Source organism: Tasmannia lanceolata, unplaced genomic scaffold (genome assembly GCF_043159265.1).
Source record: "Tasmannia lanceolata isolate RefF3 unplaced genomic scaffold, GAP_Taslan_0.1 ptg000004l, whole genome shotgun sequence".
NCBI classification, from domain to species: Eukaryota; Viridiplantae; Streptophyta; class Magnoliopsida; order Canellales; family Winteraceae; genus Tasmannia; species Tasmannia lanceolata.
In genome coordinates this window covers 3,021,022-3,036,976 of record NW_027518681.1, presented here as the reverse complement: position 1 = coordinate 3,036,976, position 15,955 = coordinate 3,021,022, and the positions used below count along the sequence as shown (strand labels likewise).

The 15,955-nt window shown below is 38.3% G+C and overlaps 1 protein-coding gene across 1 annotated transcript; it reads right to left on the bottom strand.

Moving 5' to 3' along the window:
• Positions 1–53: 53 nt before the first annotated feature.
• LOC143876046 (Chaperone DnaJ-domain superfamily protein) lies at positions 54–15,326 on the bottom strand. Its single transcript, XM_077377646.1, has 5 exons — positions 15,019–15,326; positions 6,200–7,081; positions 3,628–3,713; positions 1,665–1,805; positions 54–1,117 (listed from the first exon to the last, which is right to left on the bottom strand). Exons 1-5 carry the CDS (start codon positions 15,301–15,303, stop codon positions 976–978), a joined length of 1,536 nt encoding a protein of 511 aa, XP_077233761.1. The 5' UTR covers positions 15,304–15,326; the 3' UTR covers positions 54–975.
• Positions 15,327–15,955: the final 629 nt, after the last annotated feature.

The window sequence follows — 15,955 nt, the reverse complement described above, 5'->3', positions numbered from 1 at the left end:
GAAGCAAAAATAAAAAAAGGTCCTTGTGAAGTGTGATCGAAGCAGAATACAAATAGAAGAAAGAGATCGCAGTATAGAAACAACTGTTTTGAATTTACAATGCTCCTATATTTTAAAGAAGAAAAATGAAATAGTTAGGACAATATACACATTTAATATCATTTTAAGAAAAAAATATAAACATCTAATATAAACAGCATGATAAAATCCCAACGTAACAGTGGACCATTGCTGGCAATCCATCTGTGGGTACTTTTAACTCGGCATAAATAGGTGAACAATAAGCCAAAGAAGCGGCTTCACTCTAATCATTCATAGATGGAGTTGAGGTTCCGCAGGCCATCATCTACTTGTCCAAGAAATAATGTCTGAAAAATCCCTGCATAATGAGAGCAGAACAGATTAGCAATATTTGTGTTGCAAGCGTTCTCTGTGGGCTTTGAACTTATGTAATCAGGAAAAACAAGAGTCAATTTTGGATCCAATTCGGGATTTTCCTTTAGAGGTATCGGGAAGGAATTGGAATGTAATAACATCCTCATTTCTCTCCAAGGCCCTCTAAACAATGCCTGAACAACCACCATCGACCTCAACTCCGCTAAACTGCACCAATTGGTACTCCCCCCAACCACAGGTCTCCAATTCTCTCACCCGTACGATCATGCCAACATGATAACCACCAGAGTCAAGCCACATGGCCGCATTCTCAAGTAACTAATCATATCTACTGCAAATTCCAAAGTCCATTTCACTTGCAGATAGCTCTTCTTAAGGGTTTGTGCTCGTTGCCTTCAATCTTTATTGTATCACTTCTTCAATGACAGGCTAGAAGTTCTATTTCACTTCTTCTGAGGGTTTGTGCTTGTTGTGTTCCATCTTTCTTGTATCACTTATTTCAACTTCAAACTAGAAGCTTCTATTTTTCCGTAAACAATAAGCTATTCTCTCATTCCAGATCCCCATGAGATTGCTCAATTAAACGAGTTTCTTGCACCAACGGAGAATACTAAATAGTTTTGGTCCAACAATATCCGTAACTGTTTTCCTTCTTTTCGCTTCTTCAAGATCTAGAGTTTTATATGCAAGAGCCATCAAATACATTGCTGGATGGAGTCTTCTGCAAATAATTCAAGAAATGGTGTCAATGCAGGTGGAGGCCCTAAACATATCATTAAAGAGATGATGCTAAATTGTTTCTAGAGATACACTGGCTAGTTTACCTGCCTAGTGGGTAAAGTAGATGACCACATAAGCACTGTGCCACTTAATTTAAGCAAAATTTGCACATAAGACATGCATGGATTGAAAAGATAAAATATTGCAAGAGAATTTTTTTTTCTTTAGAGAAATTTTTCTTGTTCCAAATCTGCAAAGAATTCGTTTATAAGATATTTGTCATGAAATATCCTATTTTTGGCATGTGTGGCAATGGACAACAAATATTTTGGATCTTTTTTTTTTGAAAGATAACAAACGCATATTTTGCATCTTCTTTTTCCAAATAACTAGACACTTCTTAGTGCTTTAAAATAATACAAGGTGACCCTCGCCAAATATGCGCCGTATCAAGATAACCCATGCAAAGCTGTGAGAAGGCTGATGAGACTACATGACTCAACGAGCTAAAACATATGCAAGTTCTTATATTAACAAGGGGAACTTACTTCTCCAAGTGTTCAGTTGCATTAAATCCATCCCATTCTCTTTGGGACGGGACTGTCTTTCCTTTCTTGTCTCGACCAAATGTTTCAACATACCAACCACCAATGTCATGCAACCCACAGCGGGGCTCAAACAGCCAAAATCTGAAAAATTATGCATAAAATATTACAGCTCAGTATATCAAAAGATATGAAAATTCTGTAGAGATACACTGTAAAGAGATGTCATGCCCTAGGACTCTCCACAGAAACATAAATAAATAAATCCGAAAATATAGTACATCTCACAACATAATATCAAACTAATCTTGACATATTTAATTCCTGACATTAAAACTCTATCACATGCTTCTAGCAATTGAAATTAGGGAACAAAGGCACGCCATCAACATGTCAGAAATTTCAGACTTAACTTTTAAGAAATTTAAATAATAATGTTTAAAAACTAAGAAAAAGCAAGGTACGGCCAAAACAATAACAGTCCACATCAAATTTTAGTCATGTTATGTTGCAAGGTGTCTTTATGTAAATTATCTATATAGATCTTTCCAACCAAATTGGTTGTCAAAATAGAGATGTTCTCAACAATTCCATTTCGTCTTCCATCAATTTATAAGATAAAAATGGCATCAAACACTTTCTTGGTGGGGAAAGAAAGGGCGTGGAAGAAGTGACATTATGTTTCGTGCATGTATGTAAATTATCTGTATAGATTGTCCCGGAGAAATTGGTCGTCAAAAAATAGATGTTATTGACAATTCCATTCAATCTTCCATCAATTTATACGATAAAAATGGCATCAAACGCTTCTATTTTTGGTGGGGAAAGAAAGGGGTGCAACATGAAGTTTTCCCAAAATGTTACCCATCCTAATATAACGCTATTGCACCCTAATAACTTTGAACTACAACGAGTAACGAAAACCTACATTCCATTTTTAAACGCATAATCTTTACAAATAAAATTCAAGTTGAATTGTGAATCACTTTTATTAGATATGATCGAAATCGACACAAAAGATTTGAATTGTAAATCCTATAATATTTACAATAATGGTACGTACTCGGAATGCCTAGAAAACACTCACAATTTGTCAAAAATACAATGGAAAATATTGGTTTCTAACCAATGTTATATTCGCTGACTCACTGTCTATAATCTTTAAGATTCACTGCTTGCCATCATTTGCTTCTTTTCGCACATTAGATAGGCTCATAGGCATATGCCCACATACATAACATACATATATTCACACATATATACTAGAATTCTTGGCCCATACTATGCATGGTTGTAAAATAATGGGCCCCACCCCATCAAAACATGAGGCGTAAAATGGTGGGCCCCACTATAAGCATGGGCTTGGGTGGAGATTGTGGGACCCACTCCATCAAAACATCAGGTAAAAGGGTGGGCCCCACTCAAATGCATGTGTTGGAGTGGAGTTGGTGGGACCCACCCTAATCAAAACATCATGTAAAATGGCGAGTCTCGCCCTAAGCATGGATTTGGGCAGAGATTTTGGGCCCACTCATGGGTGAAAAATGGTGGGCCGCACCATAATACATGGGGTTGGGTAGAAATGTTCGGCCCACATCAAAACATGAGGTGTAAAATGGTGGGACCCACTCATGCTATGCATGGGTGTAAAATGATGGGTCCCACCCATCCTATGCATGAGGTGTAAAAAATCCACTATAGAAAAAAATCCATGGAAAGAGTTCTCCAATAAAAATTTCCATGGAAAGAAAACGAATGACAAAGGAAAGAAACACATTTATTATATGGTAGGGAACATCGCAGAAGGCATTTCACGGACCGGCTGTTGCATGAAATAGCAGCCACACAGGATGAATTAAATGAATAGGACAAAAGGTGAGTCTATGTGGCTGCTCTCTCATGCAACAGCCGATCTTCAAAATGCCTTCTGTGATGGTCCCTAGCAAATCCCAACAACTAAGCTTACTTGCTGGGTGGTAGTCGGGCTCGGTTACATCTGCATTCACAAGTTGAAACTTCATCTCCAACTTGATACCAGTGTAGGTGCTTCACCTGAAACAAACTTACCAATATCACTAAGTCATAGAGGTGATAACAAAGACCCCGATTTATTAATTGTAGGTATTCAATACCAGAACAAGAACTAGCAAACCACCCTACTTTAAGTGCTGTTAGCATGTATGTGATTATACATAGACGGGCGAATTAGCTGATAAAAAATTTATAAGCCAGAACAGCTGATGAATATCTTTTCCATAATATGAGAGTTGCATAAAAAATTAAAAATTAACCACAAAACCATCACTTTAATAAGCACCATAATAAATACCTCTTGTAGTAACTTCTCACTAAGCAAACTGTTATTGAGAAATAAAATCTATTCACATGCAACACTAGCAATTTAAGGATTATACACGCTTTGAATTTTATCCATCACATTAATGGAGTAGGTTCTTTTCATACAACAAACAGCAACTATAAAGAGAAATTTCAAAAATTAAAACAGAAAACAGAATTATATGTAGCAACCCAAATTCTGCATCCAAAATAGATGTGGTTGCTCTTTAAAAATAGGATATAGTAACTAATGGAAAGGCAGCTAACTCTTTCTTCTTTTTTTTGAAAGATTGAAAGGTAAATAACTCTATATAAACACAAAGCAATAAGCCAGTTGCTATATTAAATAAATAAGAATAGTAGTTGCTATAATATTCTATTTCATATAAGGTAGCTACCCTCTTCTTCCATTACCCGATAATACCCTATATTTTTGTCTCCAACAAATGTTTTCCCATCTAACAACATCTTCCAACTTTTTTTTAGATAAAATCTCCTCACATTCTTCATTGGACAAACACCAAAACAATATACCCTTAACCACACCACAAGAAAGAATATAGATCACCCACACATTGGGGTCCTTCTATCTAATTGAAACTATCATTAAGCAACTACTTTTGGATTCCTGGAACAAGTCACAATTTTATTGTCACGATCTTGGAAATTGCAATTCATAGCTTGAAAACCCTGCTCATTTTCACAAAAAATTGCAGTAATTTCTCATTTCTCAAATGGTTCTTTTAATTTGCAGTATTTCCTGGAAGCTTCATTTTCATGAGATCTCGAATTTCTTCACTGATTAACCATGAAAACCCATAAAATCACAGTTTCATACAAAGCTCTGTTACCAATTTGATGTAGCCTCAACGGGGATGGAAATTCCCAACAAAACAAGTTAGAAAATAAAATAAAATTGACCTGAACCGGCCTAACATTGTTTCTAAGCAAACAAAAGGAAAAAAAAATTCAAGGTAAAGAAATTTGGAATGAAAACAGCTAAGACAGGGCAAAACCTGTTATGTAGTAAAACTCTTCCTTACAAGATTTACATAAGAGGGAGTTCACTCATTCAAATTCAACTACCAACTTTACTATCACTTTCTTTGAAACTCATTCAAAGACACTAATTGGTAGAATCAATCTAGAGCCCGAACACATACATTTTGGAGGAAAAAAAAACTCACATTAACCAGACCTATTTAGAAAACTCTCTGAGAAATTTCTAAAAATAAAATAAAATTCAAGAAAGTACATGTTAAATAAAACCACAGGCGAATTTCTATTGGACCACTGCAGACAACAGGATAACATCATTATGACATCCAGCAAGTGAAGCCATTACGCAAAACAAGTTTACAAGCCCTTACTGATAAGGGCACTATAAGTGCAACCATAAAAACAAATAAAAAGAAGAATACAAAATCCCAACGCTGGATCCAGCCTTGTTTTTAGTGATTTTACAGATGCATGAGCCAGATGCAAAAAAAAAATAAAAATAAAAATAAATAAATAATAATAATAATAATAAAAACCACAATTGTTAAAGCATTGCACTGTATGCTTGTAAGCATGGTTTCAAATTTTGGTTTCGGAAAGCGTTTCGGTCCTCACCGAAACTGAAATTTCGGTCGAATCCGACAAAATAAAATAAAATAATATTTTATTTCATAAAACATTTCGGCCGAAATTACCGAAAGTATTAAATGATGGAAAAAATCGAGTTTTTTGGGTGAAAATTCCTTAAATTTGGGTCGAAATTTTGTACCGTTTCGGGTATACCCGATTTCAGTTTCGGTCTCGACTGGAACCCGAAATTTCGGATTTCGGCAGAAATTTAAAACCATGCTTGTAATTACAACTGAAAATTTTCAAGCTGACAGGAAATAAGAACAGAAGGAACATCTGCTAATCAATTTGGATGCTCAAAGAAGTTTTTTCAATTGTATGAGGTGTTTTTCGATAATATGTCCTATGTAGAATCAGAAAGCAGCCATAACAATCAGGAAAGAACCAGAAACTAGCTATTTAGTTTGCATGTTAAACGAATGCAACCTCAAAGTAAATGAATCTGAACTTAGAAATCAAGTGAACAAATCATCGTTTAGCAACATATATCTCAATCCTGAATTAATAGGATCAAAGATACTAAAAGAGATGCCATTAAAAAAAGGATCCTAAAAGAGATCAGGTATACAAACCAGCAATGTTCTATGCTTCATAATCATGTGAGTCTTTGTACCGCTATTATTGTAAACAAAACAGGGTCCTTCTTCTGAGTTGGTCCCGAGTCCAGTTATTGTCCCCAGCAAACTCGATCCAACTGAATTAAAAGAAGGAGATCTTGAGGAAAATGCTTTCCTGGAAGACATTTGGTCTTCGTCCAAACTAAGGAAAACATGGATGTGGTCTTCAGAATCATGGTTTTGGAGCCCATTATGAGAACTTTTAGGAGGGGTTCTAGTTGCCACGGCAACTACTCTCCCAGAAATATGCAATTCTAAACCTTTATAAACATCTGATATGTGGTCCTCATGATGACTGACTTGCACCCGTTGGAAATCTGTATTTTCCTTAACTCCACAGCTCCCACTTATATTTGTATGCTTAACAAATTGGCACATTTCTGAAACAAGGGGTGTTAGATTTTCAAGGCGGACATCTGATAATTCAGGCACCTTGTCAATAAGGCAAACAATCCCAAAAAGATCGCGCCCTGAAACCAAGTGCAACACCTCAGGAGTTTCATATGAAGACCTCTCCTCGGCTTCAAAACAGTCCGGAAGTAGATCCATGGATTCTATGACTGGGCCATAATATGCCATATGTATGGCTGCATAAAACTCATTCTCAAGTATATCCAAGTAGGTTGATCCAGCCATCACCTTTTTCTCTGTCAGGACATCATTTATGGCAAGCCTATACCATTTTAGCCATTCTACTACTTCCATCTGGTTTTTCGTCGTTACACAAGACTCATATCTGTACATAGTCGAACCTTGTCTGTGATGCTTTTCAACTTTCTTTCTCTGGGAGAACAAATACTGGTCATAGTGGGCCCTTTTCTCAGAATCTGAAAGAATCTGCAACCCAATATCGATAAAATTTCTTCAGGTTAAAACTTAAACTAAAACACTAGTGTTCATTATATGTCATGGCATGGTGTATGAACACCCCACATGCAAATCTTGCTATGCAGGCCCCGAAACACATGACATACATTTATGTGTGCATATTATGTGTACGTGTGATACCAAATTTATGGGTGAAAGATGTGTCCAGCATCAAAAATCTTTCTGGATCAACTAAAGGTTCTTGCAATTGGAAATATTCTCATGAAATTTAAAACCAGTAGCATTGCATAAAATACAAAAGCAACGTAGCAAAAAATACAAAAGCAACTGTCTTTTAAGGACACATACAGGGAATAATAAGTACATTTTACTAGTCCAATACAACTTAACAACACAAAAAGCATATGTTCCCACTCTACAGCAATAGTATAAAACATGCACTTCAAACAGTGCCCCAAATATATTATACTGTTCCTAGGTGTTTATTATTTATATTTAGCCTGAAAAGCATATTAGTAGTACCTCGTACTAGAGAAACATCATAAAATTAAGGTGGCAAGCCAGTTATACCTACAACAGGCAGGCCTAACCAAACTGCGAGGTCAAGTGAATCACTGTAGAACCTAAACACAATAACAAATGTCAGAGGTAAAAAAGTTCATGAGTATCATGACCAGCATTCGTCTTTGGAGACCAAAATAAAATGACACTAAAGTGACTGCAGGAAAGCATTCTGTGGAAATGTTTGCCAAAGAGTCACAGCTCCAACATTGGAAAATCTGCTGCTCAAGTTAGTTTAGAATGATAAACATTTTAATGATATATCTAATAAAACAAAATATCTACATAAAAAAACACACATATTTAACTACAAATGCAATGGGTTTCAAGAGAATTTATGCCTGGATTTTATATACATCTAATTTTGAATGCTCTGTGGTTTCAGATTTGTACCTAGACACGAGGAGTTCTAATGAAGCTCCAAACGTACAGCTAAATCCCTTGCTTGGGCCAAAATTTTTCCAAGAAATGATTAATCGACCAAGGTATCTCTCAATAAATGACATTTATTGATAAAGAAAAGAGTAAATATAGAAAGTGATGCACAGCAGATGGCGAATAAGTTTTATAGCAAAACTTCTGCACTAAGTGCTGGAAGGGGACTCACAAAGCTCCTTTACAATGCCTGAAAGAGAATTATCAGCGGTGGGGGGGTCAGGGATCATCCACACGTTTCTAGTCTCATTTTTAGTCATGCTTTCATAGGGATTTGTTAGTTTTAATGGGCTCTGTGTGTTGTGGGCCCCATTTTGTGGGTTTTCTCTTGCGTTTTAATAATCCTAAGGGTGCGTTTGGATTACGGGAATGAGGAATCGGTAGTGGCATCAAATTCCATTCATATTCGATCTCCTTCGGTAAAGGGAATGTCAATTCCGATTCTAATGTTTGGGTAAGCACTAGAAAATGAATTGGTATTAGCATCTCTCTCTCTCTCTCTCTCTCTCTCTCTCTCTCTCTCTCTCTCTCTCTCTCTCTCTCTCTCTCTCTCTCTCTCTCTCTCTCTCGTGTTGGTATTATATCATCTAAGAAAAATTTGTAACACGAGAGGGAAGTTGGCATCCCTAATGCTTAATTTGATTAATAATCATGGAGAACTATATACAGGCAGGTGTGGATTAAATTAAAAAAAAAAAACTATATTGGGAACCTCTCCCTAAAGCTTGGCTTACAGGAACTTAAAAAAATACACTTCTCCAAAGATGGATATTTTCAGAACCTCTCCCTAAAGCTTGGATTGAATTCAAAACAGTAAAGCTGCTGCATTTTCGTCCATTTTAATTACACCACAGAACTGGAAACAAAAAAAAAATCGACTCAAAACTGGATCGACCTTTTCGGGATTTTTAACACCTTCTCATCACCGGAGACACTAGTTTCCGGGATTCTGTTTCCTTATTTTTAGGGACTTCACTCACCCTCACCTCCACTTGAAGATGCCCTATTAATCATGAAAAAAAATTCCTGGCGGTCAAACATGACCTCAAATCCCATATTTAAGCTCAATTCAAACACAGTTTAATGGAAAACTATTTGAGGGAATTAAGCACATGATGGTTTTAATGTAATTATCGATTTGATTATGGTTATATTGGTAATTACAATGTTGGTGATGATTAGCCCAAGGGTTCAATCTTGGTCACCCGTTTAAGTTATGTTTTTTTATAGTATTTGTTGCAAAAGAGATTAGAGAGAAAGTGTGTGAGTTGGGTATCTCCCCCTCACCCTTTTATTAATATAATAAAAGCTGTACAATAACTACAATGACTAAAATGCCCATAGGCATATAGGCTTATTTTAACACTCCCCCTCAAGCTGGAATGTATAAATTGTACATTCCTAGCTTGTTACATTTGTCACTCAGTTTTGATTTATTTAATGGTTTGGTAAACATGTCAGCCAACTGTTCTGCAGAATGAGTAAATACAGCGCGTATCTCTCATTTTTGGATTCTCTGACGAATGAAATGACAGTCAACTTCAATATGCTTTGTTCTCTCATGAAAGACTGGATTCGTCGCAATATAGATAGCTGCTCTGTTGTCACAATACAACTGTGACGGCGAAGGAAACACAATACCAATCTCAGCTAGGAGTGATCTGAACCAAATAATCTCAGTCGTAGTATGCGCCATGGCTCTGTATTCTGCCTCTGCACTTGATTTTACAATGACATCATGTTTCTTACTTTTCCATGAAACTAGGTTACCTCCAAGAAAGGAACAATACCCGGTAGTCGATCTCCTATCCGCAGGGGATCCAACCCAATCAGCATCTGAGAACCCTTCAATTCGTGTATGACCATGTCTTTTGAATAATAATCCCTTTCCTGGTGCACCTTTCAGACATTTGAGTATTTGAACAACTGCATTCCAATGCGAAGTACGAGGAGAGGTCATGTACTGGCTAACCACCCCAACGGCATAGGATATATCAGGGCGAGTAACCGTAAGGTATATAAGTTTGCCCACAAGTCTTCTATACCTACCATGATCCTTCAACAACTCACCCTCTTCTGGAACCAGCTTCACATTTGGATCCATGGGTACAGCTACAGGTTTCACACCAAGATTTCCTCTCTCTTCTAACAAATCCAGAACGTACTTCCTCTGTGATAGAGACAAACCACTAGAAGAATATGCAACCTCTATCCCAAGAAAATATCTGAGACGTCCCAAGTCCTTTGTCGCGAACTCTTTTTGTAGGAAGGCTTTCAGTTTCCGAATTCCCCCTGAGTCACTCCCTGTAATAATGATGTCATCGACATATACAATTAACATAATGCATCCTGCTGAGGACTAATGACTGAATACTGAGTGATCCACACCACACTGCTTGAGGCCAAACCTCATAACTGCGTCGCTAAATCTGCCAAACCATGCACGTGGCGACTGCTTCAACCCATAAATTGCTTTTCTGAGGCGACAGACTGATGAGGATAACTCCCCCTGAACAACATAACCTGGTGGTTGCTCCATATACACCTCTTCAAGGAGGTCGCCATGCTGAAAAGCGTTTTTCACATCTAACTGGTGAAGATGCCATCCATTATTGACTGCAAGGGAGAGTAGAACCTGAACGGAAGGAATCTTCGCCACTGGGGAAAACGTCTCATGATAGTCGACACCGAATGTCTGAGTGCAGCCCTTGGCCACCAGACGAGCCTTCAGTCGATCAACAGTGCCATCAGGTAGATATTTAATGGAGAACACCCAACGGCATCCTACAGGTCGAGCACCAGCAGGTAGAGAAACTATTTCACATGTGTGATTAGAATGCAGAGCTCCCATTTCAAGATCCATTGCAGCTCGCCATCCTGGGTGATGAAGAGCCTCATCCAGAGACTGGGGTAACACAGCAGAAGACACAGACAAGACAAAGCTTTTGAAAGGAAGAGTTAGACGATCATAAGAGACAAAATTAGAAATGGGGTGAGCAGTAGAATGAGAACGAGTACGTGAAGCAATAGGAGAGTCAGAAACAACTACGGGAGATGAAGGTACCTGATGAGAGGGTAAAGAGATCTCTGCCTGTGAAGACGATTTGTCGGTGTGAGGAAGTTGTGCTTGTTGTTGACGACGTTGATATTGGACTTTAGTAGGGGGACGATCCACCCTAGGAGCACACGAATCAACCTGTCCAGTGGGGCAAGCAGGAAGAGGTGCTAAGGAAGTCGGAGGAAGAGGGGGAAGAACAGGAAGAGAAATGGTCACATCAGGTTCCGTTTTGACAACATGAGTAACGGAGGTAGAGCCAAAGAATGATTCTGATTAAAAAAATGTCACATCAGCTGATACATACCAACGGCGCAGGCGCAGACGATGACTATAGCAACGATATCCTTTCTGGGTGCGAGAGTAACCCAGAAAAACACATCGTTCTGACCGAGGGTCAAGCTTGTCGCGGCCAGGTCCCAAATGATGGACAAAACAAACACAGCAAAAGAGACGGGGCGTAAGAGGGAATGAATCCTGATGTGGATAAACGATGTGAAATGGAGAATCCCCATGAAGCACCGAAGATGGAAGACAATTGCAAAGGAAACAAGCAGTGAGAATGGCGTCAGACCAGTAGGTTTTAGGAACATGCATCTGGAAGAGGAGAGTGCGAGTCACCTCAAGTAGAGAGCGCAGTTTTCTTTTGGCGACACCATTTTGCTGCGAGGTGTATGCACAAAAGGATTGACGGATAATACCATGAGAGGAGAGATAATCCTGAAAGCCATCAGTACCAGAAAAAAACTCACGTGCATTATCAGTACGCAGGCATTTAAGACTGCAACTAAACTGGTTTTTTATTTCATTATGAAAATTTTGAAATGCAGAGAAGACTTGAGAGCGGTCTTTCAATAGATACAGCCAAGTCATTCGAGAGTAATCATCAATAAAAAAACTCACGTGCATTATCAGTACGCAGGCATTTAAGACTGCAACTAAACTGGTTTTTTATTTCATTATGAAAATTTTGAAATGCAGAGAAGACTTGGGAGCGGTCTTTCAATAGATACAGCCAAGTCATTCGAGAGTAATCATAAATAAAAACAGCAAAATACTAAAATCCATTATTCGACGCGACCCTAGAAGGTCCCCATACATCACAATGAACGAGCTGAAATAAACTATCTACTCTAGTGACAACTCGAGAAGGGAAAGACACTCTATGATGCTTCCCGAGTTCACAAGACTGACAATGAAATGGAGAGACAGAATAGGGAACTAAGGATGTCGCCCGGAGGCGCTAAAGTGATGGGTGACCCAGTCGACAGTGCCACTGAAAGGCATCCATTGAACTGTGTAAAGCTGACGAAGAGGGGCTACAGTCAAGACGGTACAGACGGTACAGGCCATCCACCTCACGACCCGATCCAATCATCCTCCCAATCGAAAGATCCTGAAAAAGATGGGGGGTAAAGGTTTTCCTAGAGATCAAAAACCCTAGGGCTCTGATACCATGTTGCAAAAGAGATTACAGAGAAAGTGTGTGAGTTGGGTATCTCCCCCTCACCCTTTTATTAATATAATAAAAACTGTACAATAACTACAATGACTAAAATGCCCATAGGCATATAGGCTTATTCTAACAGTATTTATTATACTAATGTTTGAATGCCTTGAAAGAAAATTCTTCTACCGTCCAAGTGAAGTATGTTGGAGCATGGTTCAAGTCGTGAAGCTTGGAAGCATGAATTTAGAGTTATAAATGAATGAAGATCCATGGAGCATGACAATTGAAAAATTGGAAAAGATTGAAGTCTTATGGGTCAAAGTTAGTTTTTAGACTAACCCTTCATGTATCTTGTGGTTGATGGCACTAAGGGCTATCCAATCAAACTAAAAATGACTAAGAAAGAACATTAAAACCATTACTCATAAATTGGAAGAAAGAGAAATGAAACCGTGCAGAAAAGGGATTGACGATCGACCATGGTACTCCACGGTCAACCATGGATTGAGCACGATCGACAGTGGAGGTGTACCGTTGACCGTCCAGGGAAAGGCTGCAATGGTTAAGTCTACAACGACTAATTCAATGGTCAATTTTGGTTTGTCTATGGTTCATCCAATCCAATCATTTGAGGTGCTATAATGACTATTTCTTGTCCAACCTCTATAAATATAACCCTTGGGTCCCTAAACATTGAGAATTAACACTTGGACTTACCCTTGACACATATTCTAAGTGTTAGAATTCCTTTGTGCCATTATTTGTCAAGCAATGAGAGATTAGATAGGATTCTTTTGTAAATCTTCTTGAGAGTAGTTTGAGTAAGCTTCATTTTACATCAACCTTTGTGAGAAGGTTTTTTGTTGTTGATTCTTATTGTAATTGGTGAGAAGGCGCCGCATCAACCTTCAGTGGTGGTGGGAAGGCATCGTATCAACCTTCAGGGTGGAAGCTTGGGGATAAAGCTTCAGGATTGGTGGGAAGGCACCGGATCAACCTTTGGCTTGTGATGGTTTGATCTTCACTCGTAAGAAGATCAGTCTAGTGGAGCCGAAAGGAGGGGATATCCTTGTGAGAGTTGATGTAAGCCGGGTTTGGCTGAACCACTATAAAATCTCTCTCTCTCTCTCTCTCTCTCTCTCTCCTCTTCTTGTGCATTGAGTTTTATCTTCTAGCTCTTTATTTTGATTTGATTTTTTTAATGGTAATTTATTTATTTTGATTTGTTCTTGCATTAATATTTGAAATAGTTTTAAAAGATTAAAGTTTTTAACCGATCCAATTCACACCCCTCTTGGGTTGCCTTACCTGGGACAACAATGATGGGATGAGCAATGTGCCCCTTAGAAAATGGGAATTTACTAGTGGGACCTAATCCTAGGTTTGGTTTTTCAAGGAAGCCTCTGAAATTTAGAAATTGGAAGAGACCACCATTGATCAAGGCGATTTTTTCTCTGATTTTTTTTTTCTAAAATTGGTTAGATCTGAAACATGTGGAAGGGATGAAACTTTTCTCATACTTTTTTTCAGAAATACATCCTACACTGTCATTATTTGAAGTTTGTTTAAGTGTCTGCAACACTGTTTACGTAACTTGACACTCATCGTTTTTTTAAAAAGCTTCTACCTTGCTAAATCAACTTCGGAGTCAGTTGGTAATGGCTAGTTATTACCCAAAATTCAATACAAGCACTCCACATACATAACAAATTAAAACATGCATATCTCAGTCCGACACACGCATGTGTATTATTTTGAGCAATCAAACCCCTACCCTTATCTTCAAACTCCTTGCTTTCGCTGTATCCATGTGCATTTAGTACATGTTATGTGCCTAATTGGTCGTATCACAAATAAGGCCCCGTTCTTTTCAGATATTTGAAACCGATTGCGGACCCCAAACTGATTATTGGACTCCAAATTACGTTTAGTTTGGAGTCCAGTAATCGGTTTGGGGTCCACAATCCGCTGCAACAATCTGAAACGAACAGGGCCTAAATAAAAAGAAAATAGAAAAGAGGGGGGGGGGGGGGGGGAGTTGTTGATTAGAGGCAACCGGAAGGAGCCATGACTCTCGTAAACAAAGTCACCTTTGCTGTAAATTTTCTCTTCTTCCCTCACATTCAATTACAGCACATGCTTAAATAACAAACACCTCTCTTAACTACTAAAGACACTTAGACCAATGATATCCCCACAACACATTTACATAACTAGACCATCACAACACATCTCAAAACCACCACCCACTACTACATAATAACTACCCATAAACATATAAGCACATATCAGTACACAACCCCAGATTGCTCCACTCATATATAGGAAAGAAACAACAGAGAAACTCACTCAACAACAACAACATCATCAAAAATTAAAAACCCAATACCAACATGATAATTTCTGAAAGGAGAATTATAAAGACAAGTGTGTCCGTACAAGTACCTCATAAGCAGCAAGGATTTGAATGAATCGGTACGAGGCTTTGGTGTGGGTGTGAGATGGGGCTGTGTCTGGATGTGTTTCCTTTGCCAATTTCCTGAAAGAGGCCTTGATTTCCGAGAAAGTGCTTGTTTCAGAGACCTCCAAAACGTCGTAAGCATTTTTGCCGGAAAATTCTTCATCCGTTATAGTCTTTGACTCAGTACTGAATCGATTTCTGCAAATAAGATTACCACTCGATGAGAAATAGAAGAGAAGGAGTGGAATTTCTCCCAACTGAAACGCCATTTTCTTCCAGGGATTCCCTGCTTCTACTGGTTTATTTATTTTTAGTATAATGATATTAGCACTACTGTATTTTGATAACTGCACTGTCTTATCTTGTCTTTTATTTTTAAATTGGTTTCTGAGAGTTTTTTTGTGCACTGTAATAACCTTTGATGGCTGTTTACACACTGAAATATAGGGCTGCAACAGGGTCGGGTTTTTCAAAACCCTAGCCCAACCTTGGATCCCATTATCTCGGTCCTGACCCTGAGACAGGGCCGAAAAACCTCAACCCATGGCCCGCCCTACAGGGCTCAATGCTGGCCCTGGCCCGCCCTGATTGGGCAGGGCCGGCCCTAATTGACCCTAGTGCAAATACCTATTAAGAGTGCCAAAAATAAAGTAACCACTTATCATCTAGAACAAAATGATCAATAAATAGAGAAAGGGAACAAAATAAGACAATATGAATTCAACAACATGACGGGCAACAGAGACAATTAATAATAATAATCTAAAGAAACACCAATCCAAAGATAATAGAAAACATTAGCAAATGAAACATGCATAGATGGTTCAATTCTATAATAGAAAACTTAGGGTAGGGCCGGGTCAGGGTACCCGAAGCATTAACCCAGAACCCGACCTGACCTGAGTCAGGGTCTAAAAAAAT

Bases quoted from the DNA above. Each gene is read 5' to 3' on its own strand.
- LOC143876046 (XM_077377646.1), bottom strand. From the start codon at position 15,303: ATGGCGTTTCAGTTGGGAGAAATTCCACTCCTTCTCTTCTATTTCTCA. The intron at 7,082-15,018 runs GTACTTGTACGG...ATTGGGTTGCAG, and splicing joins AAATCCTTGCTGCTTATGAG to ATTCTTTCAGATTCTGAGAA. The intron at 3,714-6,199 runs GTTTGTATACCT...AGTTTGTTTCAG, and splicing joins TGAAGCATAGAACATTGCTG to GTGAAGCACCTACACTGGTA.